The 16732-nt window shown below is 51.2% G+C and overlaps 1 protein-coding gene and 1 long non-coding RNA gene across 6 annotated transcripts; both read left to right on the top strand.

Annotated features, from left to right (window-relative positions):
- The first annotated feature begins 362 nt into the window (after nucleotides 1–362).
- Nucleotides 363–16729, top strand: LOC120667733 (peroxygenase-like). The gene is given in 7 exon segments (XM_039947748.1): nucleotides 363–558; nucleotides 7430–7579; nucleotides 7876–7961; nucleotides 8171–8270; nucleotides 8388–8508; nucleotides 8624–8686; nucleotides 16639–16729. Coding segments are annotated over 7 exon segments (807 nt in total).
- On the top strand, nucleotides 8720–15541 carry LOC120665624. Of its 5 annotated transcripts, XR_005671251.1 has the most exons (7): nucleotides 8728–10312; nucleotides 13030–13192; nucleotides 13293–13375; nucleotides 14432–14505; nucleotides 14583–14666; nucleotides 14864–14945; nucleotides 15023–15541. It is a non-coding gene; the product is annotated as an uncharacterized LOC120665624 (long non-coding RNA). The 5 variants fall into 5 exon arrangements; XR_005671249.1 differs by lacking the exons at nucleotides 14432–14505; nucleotides 14583–14666; nucleotides 14864–14945; nucleotides 15023–15541 and having other exon boundaries at nucleotides 8720–9846; nucleotides 9975–10312; nucleotides 13293–13837; XR_005671250.1 differs by lacking the exons at nucleotides 14432–14505; nucleotides 14583–14666; nucleotides 14864–14945; nucleotides 15023–15541 and having other exon boundaries at nucleotides 8733–9846; nucleotides 10271–10312; nucleotides 13293–13837.
- Nucleotides 16730–16732: the final 3 nt, after the last annotated feature.

Here is a 16732-nt window from a genome sequence, read left to right as displayed (position 1 = left end):
ACAATGCCAAGTTTGCGTCGGCCGGCGCGGGCATGCTCGATGCGGGGACGTCCGAGGGGGGCCCTCTCGGGGCGATCGTCCCGTCCGGGGTTCCCTCGGAGTTCCTTCGCAAGGAGCAAGAGGAGGAGGAAGCCTGGAACAAGCAGATGGGCGTGGGTCGCGAGATCTTGCAAGCCCTCGACCGCGCCTTCACGCTTCACCAGAATGCGGATTACCAGGTCAGTCAGGTAAATACTTCCCCCCCGAAAATTGCTCGGATTTGGTTTAATTTTTACGCGTCTTCACCCACGTCCTCCCCTTTGCAGCAGCTGAGGGAAATCTCGCGCGAAAAGAGCACCGAGATGACCCGGCTGTACTCCTAGATGCGCCAGCTCGGGCAGCACAACGCCGAGCTGGTGCTCAAGAACATTGACGCCAATACGAAAATGGCGGATCTGGGGGCGCGTCAGCGGGTGCTGGAGGAGGAATTTGCGCGGGCTGCAGATGAGCGGGACGCCCAGAAGGCGGTAGCAGAGCAGAAGACCCGGGACGCCGAGGCACAAGCTGCCGAGCTGCAACGCCTTCGGACGGCGCTCGAGGAGAGAGCTCGCGAGGCTGAGGTGCAGAGCGCTGAGCTGCAGCGCCTCAGCACAACGCTCGAGCAGCAGAAGGCCGAGCTCCTTCGCAAGGAGGTAGCCGTGGTTGCGCTCGCCGGGACCCTCCGGGAACAGGGCGAGGCCCTCGAGCAGAAGGAGGTGGCTCTCCAGAACATGGGGGCTACCCTTAAGGAGAAGGAAGCCTCCTTGTCCTCGCTCGAAGAGACTGCTCGAGCCCAGAGGGAGGAGGCCCAGAAGAACATCACGGGTGAGTACCTTCGATTTTTCGTCGATTTGTTTCTTTTCGTAGCTGACGTTGATTTCCTTTGCTCAGAGCTGAGGCAGAAGGTGGCGGACGAGACCGCGGCGAAGGAAGCGGTCCACACCGCGCTCACGGCGACGCAGATGGAGTTTGCTGAGCTGGAGCAGACCGCCGGGAGCGTGTGTCAAGAGCTCGAGGGGGAGGGTGCCGTCTCGGGCAGTTCGGTGATCAGCCGCCTGCGCGAGCTAGGCGGCCGGATTGCCGAACACGCCAAGAGCACCTTCCGTCTCGGTGTCGTGCGGGCTCTCGCCGTGGCCTCGACACACTACCTCATGGATCTCCAGAGGGTGTCGTCGGGGTAAGTTGTCCCCGATGATGCGGATGCGGACGCCGCGTCGGCCATTATGGACGAAGCCGATGCAGCCGCGGAGGAGTTCGCCACCGTCCTCGCCGAGAAGCTCGAAGCAGACATCCCTCCCATCGCCGAATTCGATGCCCCTGAGGGCCCGCAAGGGGGGGATGGTAGCCTGTAGGAAAACTGGGCCTCGAAGCCCATGTAATAGATTAGTGAATATATCATAGTCGCGCTTTGTAATCGCATCTTATGAATATAAGAGATTTTATTTTCGTAATTTGAATGTGTGGCCCGTCGAGGCCTTGTGCGTTCGAGCCTATATTTCTTTACTTTATTTCCGTGTTCTTCGTATACGACTTAGATAAACATCTGCGAGGAAGTTCGTGTTCATAAGCAACGTAGGCGTAGGGTGGTGAGGGGGGTGCCGTATCCCGGAGGCGTAGGCGGCCCAACGACTCGGCCAGCCCCGTACCGTAGTTGCTTACGCCTCGCGTCTGTTTTTTCCAAGGATACGAGAAGCTTAGGGTAGAGACGGAAATATTTCGAAAAACATTGGCGACTTTTTGGGGACGTTCGGGGGTTCCCCCCCGTAGTAGCCCCCGAGGGAGGCTCGGCTTTGCCGAGGGTAAAGCCGAGCGTACCTCAGTGTTAGCGCGCATCCTAGCCTTCGAGGGCCCGGATGGTTCCCAAAAATAGACAAGTAAAGCATACTTCTTTACTATTTCGGGAAAATTGAAAATGCGAGTACAAACAATGCGCAAATAGCTTGGAATGCTAAGGATAGAAGCGACGTAGCTGTTGTATGTTCCAAGCGTTGGTGAGGACTTCGCCGTTTTCATTTGCCAGCTTGTACGTGCCGGGTTTGAGCACCTCGGTGATTATGTACGGTCCTTCCCACGGAGGTGAGAGCTTGTGGCGGCCCCTGTTGTCCTGTCGAAGCCTCAGCACCAAGTCCCCTTCGTTGAGGTCTCAGCACCGGACCCTCTGCGCTTGATACCTTCGTAAGGACTGCTGGTAGCGCGCAGAGTGGAGGAGCGCCACGTCTCAGCCTCGTCCACTTGGTCCAGCGAGTCTTCGCGAGCTCGCTGGTTTTGTTGCTCTTGGTATGCCTTGAGCCTTGGCGATCCGTATTCCAAGTCAGTGGGGAGAATGGCCTCGGTGCCATAGACGAGGAAGAATGGAGAGAAGCCCGTGGCTCTGCTTGGGGTCGTCCTCAGGCTCCAGATGACCGAGGGTAGCTCCGTGAGCCACCTCCGGCCGAATTTGTTCAGCTTGTTGAAGATTCTCGGCTTCAGTCCCTAGAGAATCATGCCGTTGGCACGCTCCACTTACCCGTTTGTCTGTGGGTGTGCCACAGCCGACCAGTTCACACGTATGTGGAAACTGTCGCAGAACACCAAGAACTTCTTGCCTGTGAACTGGGTGCCGTTGTCGGTGATGATCGAGTTTGGGACCCCGAACCTGAAGACGATGTCGGTGAAGAATTGAACTGCTTGCTCGGATTTGATCTTGCCGATGGGTCGAGCCTCGATCCACTTGGAGAATTTGTTGACTGCCACCAGCAAGTGGGTGAAGCCCCCGGGCGCCTTCTGCAGCGGACCGACGAGGTCCAGTCCCCATACGCCAAACGACCACGTGATGGGGATGGTCTGCAGGGTATGGGCCGGGAGGTGTATCTTTCGAGCGTAGAACTGGCAACCCTCGCAGGTCCGCACGACCTCAGTGGCGTCGGCGACCGCGGTGGGCCAATAGAAACCTTGCCGAAACGCGTTACCCACGAGGGCGCGCGGCGCAGCGTGGTGGCCACAGATGCCAGCGTGGATGTCGCGGATCAGCTCCTTACCCTCGGGGATGGGGATGCATCGTTGCAAGACACCCGAGGGACTGCGCTTGTGTAACTCGTTGTCGATTAGGACGAAGGACTTGGCCCTCCTTGTGAAGCGCCGCTCCTGGGCGCGGTTCGAGGGTAAGACCCCTCGAATCATCCAGTCAAGGTACTGGACGCGCCAGTCTCGCGAAGTGGGGGCCTCGTCAACTTCCATTGCCTCGGCCTCGTCCGCGGAGGTGGTCCCGAAGTCAATGTCCATGGGCTCGACCTCGTCCGCCGGGGGGTTCCTGGCGGAGGGCCCAGCGAACGAGGGGCCTGGCTCCGTCGGATCCTTGAACTCAACGGAGGGCTTGGTGATGTCGCGAGCGAAGATGTTCGGGGGGACAGTGGTTCGCCCCGAAGCGATCTTGGCTAATTCATCGGCGTCTTCGTTGTACTTGCGCGGGACGTGATTGAGCTCTAGGTCGTCGAACTTGTCTTCGAGGCGGCGCACTGCATTGCAGTACAACTCCATCTTCGGGTCGTGGTAGCTAGACTCCTTCATTACTTGGTCAACGACGAGTTGAGAGTCTCCGCGCGCGTCGAGGCGTTTGACACCGAGCTCGATGGCGATGCGGAGGCCACTGAGGAGGGCCTCATACTCTGCCATGTTGTTCGAAGCAGGGAAATGCAAGCGTATTATGTACCGTATGTGTTCTCCGAGGGGTGAGATGAAGAGGAGGCCGGCCCCGGCGCCGGTTTTCATTACCGACCCGTCGAAGTACACAGTCCAGCATTCGCCCCGTATTTGCGGTGGAGGTAGCTGAGTGTCCGTCCACTCAGCCATGAAGCCGGCCAAGATTTGGGACTTGATCGCCTTGAGGGGGGCGTAGGTGAGTGTTTCTCCCATAAGCTCCACAGACAATTTGGCAATTCTACCCTCGACTTCCCAGTTGTGGATCTGATCCACAGGCAGGTGCTCGAGCCACGTTCGTGTGGCGTCAGCAAGATGAAGAGGAAGGTTGCGGATGATGACCGCGTCCTCTATCGCGCCGCCTAGCAGACACGCTAGGCGGTAGTCGTTGAGCCAGACAGCAGGATCAGTCTCGCCCGAGTACTTGACGAGGGTGTTGGGTTGTCGAAAGCGCGGGGGAAAAGATGCAGTTCGAATCTCCCGGCTGAATACCCGGGTGCCCGGAGGCTCCAGGGACTCACCCCTGTCGTGCTCGGGGTCGAAGCGTCCACCCCGTCGAGGGATGTACCTCCTGCCGTCGATGACGTTGCGGGCGTCGTCGTCGCCAGCGTGCCCACGAGTGTCGCGGATTCGCTCCCTTACGGGAACTCTCCCGATGCGCTCGTACACTGAGGGTGCCTTCGCACCGGGCGCTACGGCTGCCTTGTCCTTCCCCGCTGGGGGTGTGTGCACAGAAACCTCGCGGTCCTGGTGCGCAGTCCCATCAGGCTGCTCCGGGGCTTTCGAGCATATACGAGACGCAGACCTCTCGGCCTGCTGCACGACAGCTTGCTCGATGAGCTCTTGTGCCTCGCGGCGCAGGTTGCGGCCCGAAGGCGTCGATGGTTTGGGCATGGCTTGAAGTAGGTAGGCCGCAACGACGAGCTTTTCGCCGGCCGTCTTCAGTTCCGGAGATTTGTCGACGTTGTCGTCGGCCAGGATGCGTTCCCGGGCAACACGTCCCACCGCCCTGGTGTGTGCACCACGCGCGGTACGCTACTGCTCGAGTGCGGCGCGCAGCTCCTGGGTTTGTTGACGCTGCTCGTCGAGCTTGGCTTGAAGCTCATTGAGCTGTGCCAGCTGAGCATGTCGCGCCGCCGAGCTTGACGAAGAAGGGGCTGCAAGCGGCACCACCGGTGGGTTTGCCTGCGCGTCCGCCCCACCGTCCTTGTGGTTGCTCGGGGCGTTGTCGTTTTGCTCGTCCGCGAGGTCTGCCATGAAGAACTGTCGGGAAGGATTGAAATCCCCCTCGCTGGAGTCTTCGGAGCAGGTGAGGCAGTAAGCCATCGCCAGCTGGAACGTGCGGAGAGCGTCGGGGTCGCGGACCCCGGATTAGTCCTCGGCCTTCTCGGCCGTAAGGTTGTTCATGAAAAAGTCGACGTCGTCGGCAATCGAGCTCGCCGTCTCGGGGTAGGATTCGTCAGGAGACGACGCGATGAGGCTGCGGATCGACAGAAGATGATGACCCGGCAGATCCTCATGCTCGATGAAGTTAGCGCTGGTCGATGAGGCGTGGGCGGCAGCGTTGCGCATCCCAAAGGGGAAGGGCGACGCCGAAGTCAAGCCCCCCTAGGAGGCACTAGTGCTGCAGCAGGTGACGATGTCAGCGCAGATGACGCCGAGGCACGTGATGACGAGGCGGTGGCCCCGCTAGTCGTGATGCTGAGCAGCGACATGCCAGCCTCCGCGCGTGCTTGTCGCGAACGTTGGCCCGAGCACCTGTTCCACCGGGCTGGTGAAGTCGGAATGACGGGGTTGCGTCCGGGCGAGAGGAGCTGCATGAGGTAACCGTTGCCGGTTGCTCTAAACTCGAGACTCCCGAACCGGATCAGATGTCCCGCTGGGAGCAGATCCGAAACACCCATGGGGTATGGGTTTGGTCTGCCCGCCATCCCTGGAGATCAAATGGGAAAAAGAGAGAAAACATGTCACGCAGCTCCCCTACCTGGCGCGCCAACTGTCGGTGTCCCGACCCGGGGGCCCGGATTCCAACTAGTAAATGCTGTGTGTTTCCTCGTCCCAGATGATGATGCAAGAGGCAATCACAGTAACGCACGGTTTATCCTGGTTCCGACCGCGGGGCCGTACGTCCAGCAAAGGGGGTGTGCGAGGGCACTGTATTATCTTGCACCCGGAGTGCTTGTAGTAGGGGATACAAGCGAGTCGAGAGAGGGAGGGAAGCTCCCAAGTCTCTGCTAGAAGTGGAGTCGGCTGAGATGAGTGCTCAGTAGTCCCTGAACGTCCTCTTGGAAGAGAGAAGCCAGAGAGCGAGAGACCAACCTGGCTAAAGGAAGCCCAAATCCTCCTTTTATAGTCACAAGGAGGGGCGGTGCACATGAGTGGGGGCATAGAAGTCGTCGTTTCCCCTAAATTGCGGGGGTACAGTGGTCGGATACTGTAGGAAGTACACTGTGGGAAGGCGGCGCGAGTCGCTGTCATCCTGGATTTCGTCCTTGGTCCTGCGAAGATTGCGCCGATCGTCCTGTAGTGTCCCGGCGGTAGTAATGGCGCGGGACGGCCCCGGACCCCCTGGTCGGAGTGCGGGCGTGCACACTAGAAGGTCCAGGGGACACGTGGAGGTCCCGGACCTCTGAAAGGGGGGAGGTCCGGGACTCCGACCGTGTGTGCTGAGCGCCTCTCTCGGAAGGACACATGACGTCGCCGGACCCCTTCCCCAGTGGGAGGTGAGTCCGGATGGTCGGTGTCGGCAGAACAGTAACGGGAGCAGTGCCGGACCCGTCTTGTCCCGCATCGCAGATCCCACAGTGTTGCTACAGCAACTGGGGCAGCGGAGCGGTGACCGACGTCAGCGGATGGGACCCCGGTTACATCCACTGTGGGAGTGGCAGTCTGACGCCGCCTGTCCTGGGTGCCATGGCGGAGTGGCTAGCATTTAATGCCTTCGTACGGCGAGCGGTTGGGCGGCGGGGCCGTTTGTCCCTTGTGCCGAGAGACGGCCTCGAGCGAAGCGGAGGTGAGTCACCGATCGAGGGTAGATCCGCTACCCTCAAGCGAGGCGGAGGTGTGTCGCGTGATCGAGGGTCCCGAAGGGAGCCCTCGAGCGAGGCGGAAAATGAGTCACCCGCTCGAGGGTAGATCCGCTACCCTCGAGCGAGGCGGCGTTTGTCCAGCGGGCCCTTGAAGAACCCTCGAGCGAGGCGGAGATCGTTTCGCGGGTTCGAGGAGGATGTGAATGGGCCGCACACTGGGCTTCTTTGAGTCCTTTCCTTTCTTCCGGATAGGAAGCAGGCCGTGGGTCTTTGTGGGCCCAGTTGCCTTAACAAGTGTTTGTGTTTTTAAAGTGATCTTAGTACCCCAATTAGGATGTCCCTAATTGTGATACCCGACACATTGAAATCAAATGAGAGAGTCCAAACATCATAATAAAAAATATAGAGTCCACACATCAAGTTTAAGAACATCTAGTCCATACACCAAATATATTACAATGCTTGACAAGAACGATACGATCTAGACATTACACCTAGATTATGTTGTACTCAGATTCTGGCTTCACCATGTAGTCCACAAGCCATCCGGCTAGTTCTTCTTGAAGTGCTACTAGCTCGCCCATGAGCAATTCGCTTGAATCCAACTCAGTGTTCTGAAAAAAATATCACAACAACAAAATATTAGACAAGTTAGATAATTCAAGACACTCATCATCAGTCTCCCCCGACCTGGTTTTTGCATGCAGATCTCGCGAGAGCTCTGGAGGCGGTGGACCCGAGCCACCCGAAGGGGACCAAGGGGCGCGACCCCCGCGGCATGAGCGTGCTCCAGCAGCACGTCGCCTTCTTCGACCGCAACGGCGACGGCGTCATCTACCCCTGGGAGACCTGTCAAGGTACGTACGTACGCGACCATCGTCGTCTGATGAACGATCACTGATCCACTGCACTGCACGCGATCGGTCCTTGCCTCTGCCGTTTCAGGCAAGCAGCCGTAGCGAGTTCTCTTACTTTATTGTTTTGTACTTTTGTTTCCATTCAAGTGAACGAACCCGCTTGCGTTAGCGCAGCGTGCAAATTAAAAAAAAAACATAGTACTACTCTGTTTACGGATGAGATGAGACAAGCCTGTGTCGTTGATTCAGCTGTTCTGAGTTGTGACCATGATGTGTTGTGCCTCCTTGGTTTTCAGGCCTGCGAGTAATAGGCTGTGGGCTCCCTGTATCATTCATGGCCACTATGCTGATCCATCTGTTCCTCAGTTATCCCACTCAGACGGTAAAGTTCTCATGTTCCCTTTCGGCTTTATCTTTGCGCGACTTGGGCATCTCAAACGAGTTGCTGCATCCGAATTCTCCTTCAGACAGTCAGTTTTGGGAAAGTCAGTCACTTCCTCTTCAAACGGCTCTCTCAGCTGGAACGATCCTAGAGAAGCTAACGAACGCTAGTATGAGCTCTTGTTGATCAGATTCTCTTTCTGAATTCAGGGATGGTTACCTTCTCCTTTGCTGTCCATCCATATAAAGAACATCCACAAGGGCAAGCACGGGAGCGATTCTGAATCCTATGACACTGAAGGGAGGTATGTACTGATCAAGCTATTATTCCTTCTGAGAGACCTGCAAAGGCAAATTCCATTCCTTCCACCCATAACAACCATATATAACTAGATTTTTACTTGGTCGTCTCGCACAGGTTTGATCCATCGATCGAAGTTCGATGCTATATTCAGCAAGTACGGTCGAACCCATCCGAATGCTTTGACAATACATGAGTTGATCACCATGCTTAAAGGAAACCGCAATGCGTATGATTTTCCTGGCTGGTAAGTCAGACATATAGTTGAACTATAGCAGCATTCTTAACGTTCATCCAAAAATAAAAACTTGTTCATGCATGCGCTTCGATTTTTCGAATGTTCCGTGATCTCGTCCCTTCAGGATCGGTGCTGCGGGTGAATGGTTCTTACTCTATAGCGTGGCAAAGGATTTCTAGAGATGAAAGTTCGTTCCCACCGCGCACAGAAAAGCTGTCCACGTCAGCCCGAAATTAAGTGCCCGTTCGATCGTCATCTGAGGGTTGTGATTCTACCTCAGTTATCCTCTCACGGGCGCTGGTTTTTCAACACGGAGTGTCCTGCGTTCATATTGCTCACGCACGGCGCCCCGCTCATGACCGGCAACTCACTCTAGAGGTTTCCATCCATCCAGAAACTTCTGCTTTTTCATCGGGTTGCTTCCCTTATCTTCCCTCTCGTCTTCTTGCCGCCGGCCATATGTGCGCCAACTTGCTCCAGGAGCCTCCCCATATCGTCCCGCACCTCGAGCTGCCATTTCCCGGGCCGGCCGAGCCATTCCCCGCCGTAATCAGCGATTCCGGCCGGGCGGAGTAGCTTCCCCCGCGGAAGCCCAGCCGCCGTCGACCCTCTCCCTCAAGTCCTCCGCCCGAATTGAGCTCCTGGTCGCGCGCTGTGCCGCCGTGTCTTCGCGCATCGGCCGTTCCGCCTGTCGCGCCCCCCCCGGTGCGCCGCACCTTGGGGAGCCTCGCCCAGCCGCTTTCGCTACCGAGCGCTCATCGTCGATGAGCGTCTGAACGGCCAGCGCACGAGGTCAGCCCGTCTCGGGGCACACCTGGCTGCCCTGCGGGACTCTACAAGTGCGGCTCGATCCCAGGAGGCCGCGTCGCCTCTCCATGGCCACCATTGTCGCCGGAATCGCCCTTTCCCCGTGCTCCTCTGCTTCAAATCGCAACCAAGGACCTCGGACTCCCTCGCTCAAAGGATCTGCATCTCTCCCTCAAGTCTGGATCTCTGGTTCCTTCTCTCCCCCGTTACTCCTGTTTCCTACATCTCTGCAGGCGACGCCCCGCGGCTGACCCCAGACCCGCTGCCCCGAGGCCGACGACGCCAGCCAACGCCGACCCCAGGAGCCACCGTTCCGCGGCCGGCCACCAGCAGCGCGTGTCCAATAGGGGCAGGGTTGGGACAGGCGAGCGATGGCCCACAGGCGCGTGCGGCATGGGCTCCTGCGGCTGGCCAGCGGAGGCCGGAGGCTTGTGCGGCCCCCCACGGGGCTCATCAAGGTGGACCGGGTCCTCTACTCCTCCGTCGTGTACCCGCACAACTATGGCTTCATCCCCCATCGACGTCCTCGTCCTCATGCAGGTGAGGCCGGTCGATATCAGGATTAATTTCAGAAGGCTTAGCATAGCCATGCCCAAACCTCCATCGTGCTCTGCGTTGTTCGTTTTTTTTTAAAAAAAATCTAACAACTGCATGCCATTGGCAACCAGGAACCAGTTCGGCCACCTCCCGTCCACGGTCACCTTCAGTTTCGGCCTGTTGCCAAATCATATTAATATATGATCATTTAGATAATTGTTTATACATTTCTATTCAGCTATATTAATTGTAGACCTCACCAGTGATTGCAACGGTACCTAAAAGCAAATAGAATCACATAAGAGTATATTATAGATCTTCTTTGATTTTTTTGATTTTGGCCTAGAATATCTTTCTTCATACTTAGTCAAGTTATCTTAAAATACCATTTCATATTAGCAGTTGTACGTTGCATATTCATTTTCAGGTTTATTGAAATGCCTGCAAAGTTGAAGAGATTCCAGAAATTGTAAGATTTTCCATACGTTTGACCTTCAGTCTTGATGCTTCATTATTTTAGTTGGGACTGAAAGTTAATACATCTTTGAGAGGCTACCAATCAGGATAGGCATCCTAACTGAAGCAATTCTTGGAAGAGATAGTTTCAAAGTATTGTAAATTCATGTCATTCAGTATGCTAATGATTCACTTAAAATGTGATATGAACCTGTATCACGCTAGCTATTGTACTTATCTAAAAATAGATTTCATTTCTGGGACATATTTATTTTCCCAGAAAGTTAACAAGGAACGACGGTGCAAAAGAATTATAAATTAGTTCAAAGGAAAAGTTGTTTGCCAACCATATTATCATAGTTAATTGTGTTTACATATTGCTGGGTATGCTACAAACAGCTCTTTACACAGCGACCAAATAAAATTAATCTTATCCATGCAAATGTACTAGGTTTTCGTTTCGTATCACAAATAGATCTTGCAATACAATGAGGTCTGTCCAGTAAAACTTGTTACGAATGGAAGAGGGGAAGAAGTGAACTGTCTAATTGTATTGAGAGAGGCCCTTTGGGCATATATAGAGTACAAGAGGATACCCCCAAACCCTAGACTAGGTGCTATGACTATAATACCCTTAACACCCCCCCTCCCTCAAATGCAACGTGAATACAATGGCGTTGCATTTGAAGAGTGGTACTAAGTACATGAGTTGAAAGAGAATAAGAAAAACACTAATACATGACTAATACATCCAAAGTCCTAAAACAACAAGGATGTCGTTGAAGCGTGCAGCTCCTGAACATGTCTTGTAGAACGATCTCCTCCACAAGTGGTGAACCAACCAAGTCTTCACAAACCAGTACATCGACTTTTCGACGGGAAGCTTGCTTTGGAGACTTTCAACTTGACAATGTGTGAGATGCGTCAAATCGAACCAAATGGATGATGCATAAGCCACTGCTGCAAGACGGCAAGCAGTGCACTGCTGCAAAACGGCAGGCAGTGAGACGATGTCATGATGACGACAAATATGGCCTTTGGTCATGACGTGTAGCAAGACGGCTACGAAAGAGACCAAGAGGCAAGGTCGCATCAAGAACGATAAGATTAGCTAAATCGACGTGACTTAGCCAACCATAATATGAAGGATAATTGGTCGATTGACAAAGATTATGTGGACTGGCACAGCTTCTATGAATTTTGAGCATGAAATTGGACTTGGATGAACCCTAGACTTTGACACAGATGCAATGTGACACTGACTGAGATGCTAGCAGAAGGATGCAGCTGGGATACGATTCGCTGCAGCAAAGAACACATTTAAGCATCAAGCAAGGACTGCTAGCAGCTGATATGGATGGACACATCACACATGGGGACTGAATATACTGAAGAAAAAGGACTCAAGGCAGCAGCAGATGACAGCAGCAGGCATAAGCAAAAGATGAGCAGGGCAGCACAGCCGCACACACAGACAGATAGCAGCAGTTTGCAATGACATGGTGGAAGATAAGATAACTTGCTACTTGAAGATGACAGCACAGCCCAAGCAAGAAATTGGAGCATATTGCAACTGCATAACCATGAGAGGCAGGCCAAGGAAACAAGAAGCTTGAACCATAGCTACTGAAATTAGAGGCCACATGAGAGCAAAGCAGTAGCAAAGATGACAGATAATCCATTCCTCTGTTCTCTCCCAAATAAGCAGCACGAAGCTACAGCCAAGGATGTGATTGATTGGAAGAGAAGAGACGAGCAGAGGAGGGAAAATATCACCGCTAGGAAATGGCTCATGGCTGCAGCAGATCGAGGGCCAACAGCTCGGCCGAAGCTCGCACACGGGCGGACGGACGATGCAGAGCAGGGGAGTGGACGGATCCATGGGAAGACGTGCTGCTGCTGCGGAAGAAGGCGCGACGACGGGCCGGCGGCTGCGACGGTGGAGGGAGGCGCGACGGGGACACAGACAGCGCGGACAGGCGGCCGCCTCCAGCAGCCGGATCTGCTACGGGCGCTGCTCCTCCCCCACGGGCGGACGGTGTACGGGACGGAGCGGCGCAGGAGGGAAGGGGACAACAGATCCGCGACGGGCGGAGACGAGGCGGAGGTGGAACCGCGGAAGTGGAGGTGGAGCAGAGTCGCGACGGCGGCCGCGGACGGCGCGCAGACGGTGCGCGGACGGGCGCGGCGACTGCGGATTTCCCCTCCCGCGGGGCGGATCGACGAGGCAGGCATGGAGTGGACTGATGCGCCGGATGAGGGGGGAAAAAAATGGATGCTGCTGCTGCTGCTCTGCTGCGACTCCATCTACGGAAAAGAAATGGGTTTGGGGATGAGGATGCCGCCCCCAGGAGCAACATGAAGCTCCCAGGGGCAGCGCAGCGACGAGGATGAAGGGTGGCGGACGGATCTCACTGGAGCTGTGATACCATGTTACGAATGGAAGAGGGGAAGAAGTGAACTGTCTAATTGTATTGAGAGAGGCCCTTTGGGCATATATAGAGTACAAGAGGATACCCCCAAACCCTAGACTAGGTGCTATGACTATAATACCCTTAACAAAACTATCTAAATCACACCTGCTTACATTCAGTTACATTTTCCATGTTTCCTTTTATTTTATTTTTTCTAGAACTACCTTTTGTTTTTTGCTCATACCAGTCAATTAAGAAGCTTAGCATAGCATCTTTTTTTTGAGCTAATTGTTTACAAATGTGCTCGTATAAACAGTTGCAGGCTGTGGCCGTTTAAAGCAGATTAGTTTGCATTGAAATGGCTGCATGGTTCAAATTTGAACCTTAACTAATATTATCATGGCAGCATCTTGTGAACTGCTTCAACGTCCATCGACTCATGAACTGGCGCAAAAGCAGTCAGCTGTTTTATTTTGCTGGTACGTAATACAAAGCTAATTAACTTTCACATCTTCCTATGCTTCCATGTGCATTTTTTACTATACTAACAAATTTCTTGCACATACTGATTATCTGCAGAAATGTCATGTTATCCCGGTGAGCAAATTTGAAACTTATTACCATGTAGTTCTTGAGATGTATCAAATCTTTGACATTGGCAGGTACTATGAGCTACTTTTCTTCAAACTTATTAATTGTTTGAGTTCTATGGCCAGATTTGGTTGATGTCGGTATTTTGTACTTGAAGAATAAAATGAAGTACCATATATTATAAGACACATCTATTCTTTTTCATATATATGCATGGTTATTATTTAGTTTTGAAAATGCCATGTAGTCTTGTCTGACCTCAATATGTTCCTGAACTAAACTAAGCAGTCCGTACATACTTGGAGTAGTGTATGGAACATCAACTTAAAGTTTGTGTTTGAATTAAAAATGCAGAGTATACTTGGAGGCCTAATGCAATGTTCTTAACACATCTCGGAATTCCTGAATTAGTGTATTGAAAAGTTTGACCTCAAACAAAGATTGTAGGTCTGATATTCAATATTGTAGCAGTGCTTTGCCTTATATGACTATTGCATAATGTAATATTAAACATGGCCAGCCAGCTTGATCAATCAGAGCTCAAACTGGTGGGCTATTATTTCGTTGAAGGTCCTTGATTTTGCTTCTGCATTTTTCGGCATGCATCTTCTAATTAACACATGAACATCTAAATTGTGTCCTATTACTAAATTTACTTCAGCACTGTGGACTGTCACTATTTTCTTATTCTTAGAAAATTTTTTATGTTCTTTTTTTTTTGAAGGATCTCGATTGAAGCATCTCGCGCCATTTTTAAGCATGAAAGATTCGTAGGTTTTTTTCTTTTACTTTTTTCTTTTACTATATTCTATTCGCGTATTATTTTTCTCCCCCTCCGTGGATGCGGTGAAAAAAGCAGTTGAATTAGACTACTATTTCAATCTACTAATCGATTCTATGTAGATTCAAGATAATATAATAGAAAGAATCTAAAGTGTGGTAGAAAGAACTATGTTCATCACCATGGTATCTTAACTCGCTTCGCGAAGTTTGTGTATGGAACCTTACATAGTGTCACTGGCACACTCATTCCACTGAACATTACAGAGTTTATGACGATGAAATCATATATCATGGCCACCCTTTCCTGATACTATATGGATTACAACTATTATGTGCTTGGGCAGGTCTTAAAACTGGTTGCACGCACCGAGGTCATCAGGCTTTGTATTTTCAAATTTCGGCTGACTCACGAGTCCTGGTATGCTTGGTTCCTAAGCTGATCTCTACTTTTATTAGCTGATACATTTCTTTACTGCTGTCAGTTCCTCTTTGTAGTTCAAAGTTTATTTGGAACAATGTTAAATGTCATTCTGTGAAGGATATGCTCTTACGTCTGTATAGCCTGGAAGCATAATACAGGTTAGTGATACTCAGGTCAAACCCAGTATAAGTGAGAATGAAATCACCTCAATGACCTGTTGCACGTGCGCCTTTTCCCACCTCTCCCTCATGCTGCCTCACTTTTTCACCTTCTAATTTGGTAGTTTATTGTTTTCATACACCACTTTCCCTTTACAAGACATTTAAGCCATTCCTGATCTGACATGTGCAAATAGAAATACTACCAGAAGGACAACTCACACCAGCTTCAATTCTTCAGCGCAGAGAAATGACTACATTGGTGGTCAATCCTACAAGGTGATTAATCAATATTTAGATTTCCTTTTCCCCAACTTTGCTCTACGATTGCATTTTCAGAATTATTTCAGCTGCAGACCCTCCTACATGATAGAATGAGGATGTGGCCATCATTTTGTCAAGCATCTACCGCTACTACCAGCCATACTCTAAAGTAGATGAACAACCTACCAATATGAAGCATCCACCTACTTAGTATTCAGTTATTCAAAACTTATCTATGGACAACTAATGTGTAGTATTGAGTATTGTAATTTGCTATCTACTCCCTCCGTTCCAAAATGTAGGTCGTTTTGGCTTTTTTAGATTCATAGTATTTGCTATGCACCTAGATATAACATATGTCTATGTACATAGCAAAATATATGAATATAGAAAAGTCAAAAAGACCTATATTTTGGAACAGAGGGAGTAGAACTTATGTCTTTGTATGCTGGTCTAAAAAATGAAAAAAACTATGCTATCTAGGGTTGAAAACGAAAACGAAAATTTTCGATTACCGGGAACCGTTTTCGAGATTTTACCGAGATTCTGGTGTAAACGAAAATGAAAACGGCTACCGAAAATACGGAAACGAAAATGGTAATTTTATCCGATTTCAGCTTCTACCGATCGTTTTCGAAAATTACCGTATTTATTTGGTAATTTACCGCCAGTATTACCGTATTTGAAGCCCAGTTCAACACATGCTTTCCCGCCCCAATAGCTCGCGGAGGTTCAGCTGTAGTCATTGTCAGCCTGCGGCCCTGCACTAGCACTATTTTTAATGGCATGCTAGTCTTAAGTCTCTATTTGAATTTGGTTAATGATCATATATGACTATGTCATTTATGTTGTGCGCAACTTTGTGCCATACTATCGTGCATGCTACTATGTGTCAGTTATCACGGATTGGTTCGATATTTGGATTAATATCTTAATCGAATCTTCACTACTTGCATATGAGATGTGTCAAGTCATATAGTTAATGTTATGCTCTATTGTTTGATATGTTTATCGTTTTTTAAATATCGTTTTGATGAGTTTCGACTGTTATCGATGTGTTCTCGACCGTATATTTCCGTTTTCGAAAATACCGGAATACCGACGTCGTTTTCGAAAATACCGTACCGCTTTCGTTTTCGATGAAAAAATATGAAAGTGAAAATGGTGGAGTCTTTCGTAGACTGTTTTCATCCCTAATGCTATCAGCTACTTATCCTAATGATGTTAGGTCCGTTCAGAAAGCATGTCAATCGAGAAAACACTGCCTATCAGCTCCTACTTCACATTGACATTTCCTTTTCACCCTCCGTCATTATTACGACACAGGTTTTTTTAGCATCTATTACCACACAGTTAATATTACTAAGTAACATTTAAGCGCTAGCCTTGGCCTCGTTGACTCCATTTCTGCCAAGTCTGTTGATGGGGTCCTTATAGGACAGGCCCAATAAACCAGCCCACCCTAAGAGACCGAATTCATGCTTTTGCACATGGATTATAGCCAATGTCTATACGAATGGATTGAATCACTGACCAACGGCACTAATGTTCATTCACAGTTTATTACATTAATAAACTTCATTCGGTTACAGTTATTACCTTACATCCCTGTATACAATCAGATACCAATAAACGCTGAAGGAAAAAATTAAAAAAAATTGATACAATACCCCCATGATCGCGCGCGATAGCGCGCGTCATGCACTAGTAAGGATGGTCTTTTGCAGCGTGAGACTGTCCGGGGCGCTTTCGATGGCAGCCTGTTTGAGCGGCTGCAAGACTACAAGAAATCCTCCTGAATT

This window comes from Panicum virgatum, chromosome 3N (assembly GCF_016808335.1).
Source record: "Panicum virgatum strain AP13 chromosome 3N, P.virgatum_v5, whole genome shotgun sequence".
NCBI lineage: Eukaryota > Viridiplantae > Streptophyta > Magnoliopsida > Poales > Poaceae > Panicum > Panicum virgatum.
The sequence above is the reverse complement of the archived record's forward strand: the minus strand, read 5'-3'. Positions and strand labels throughout refer to the sequence as shown.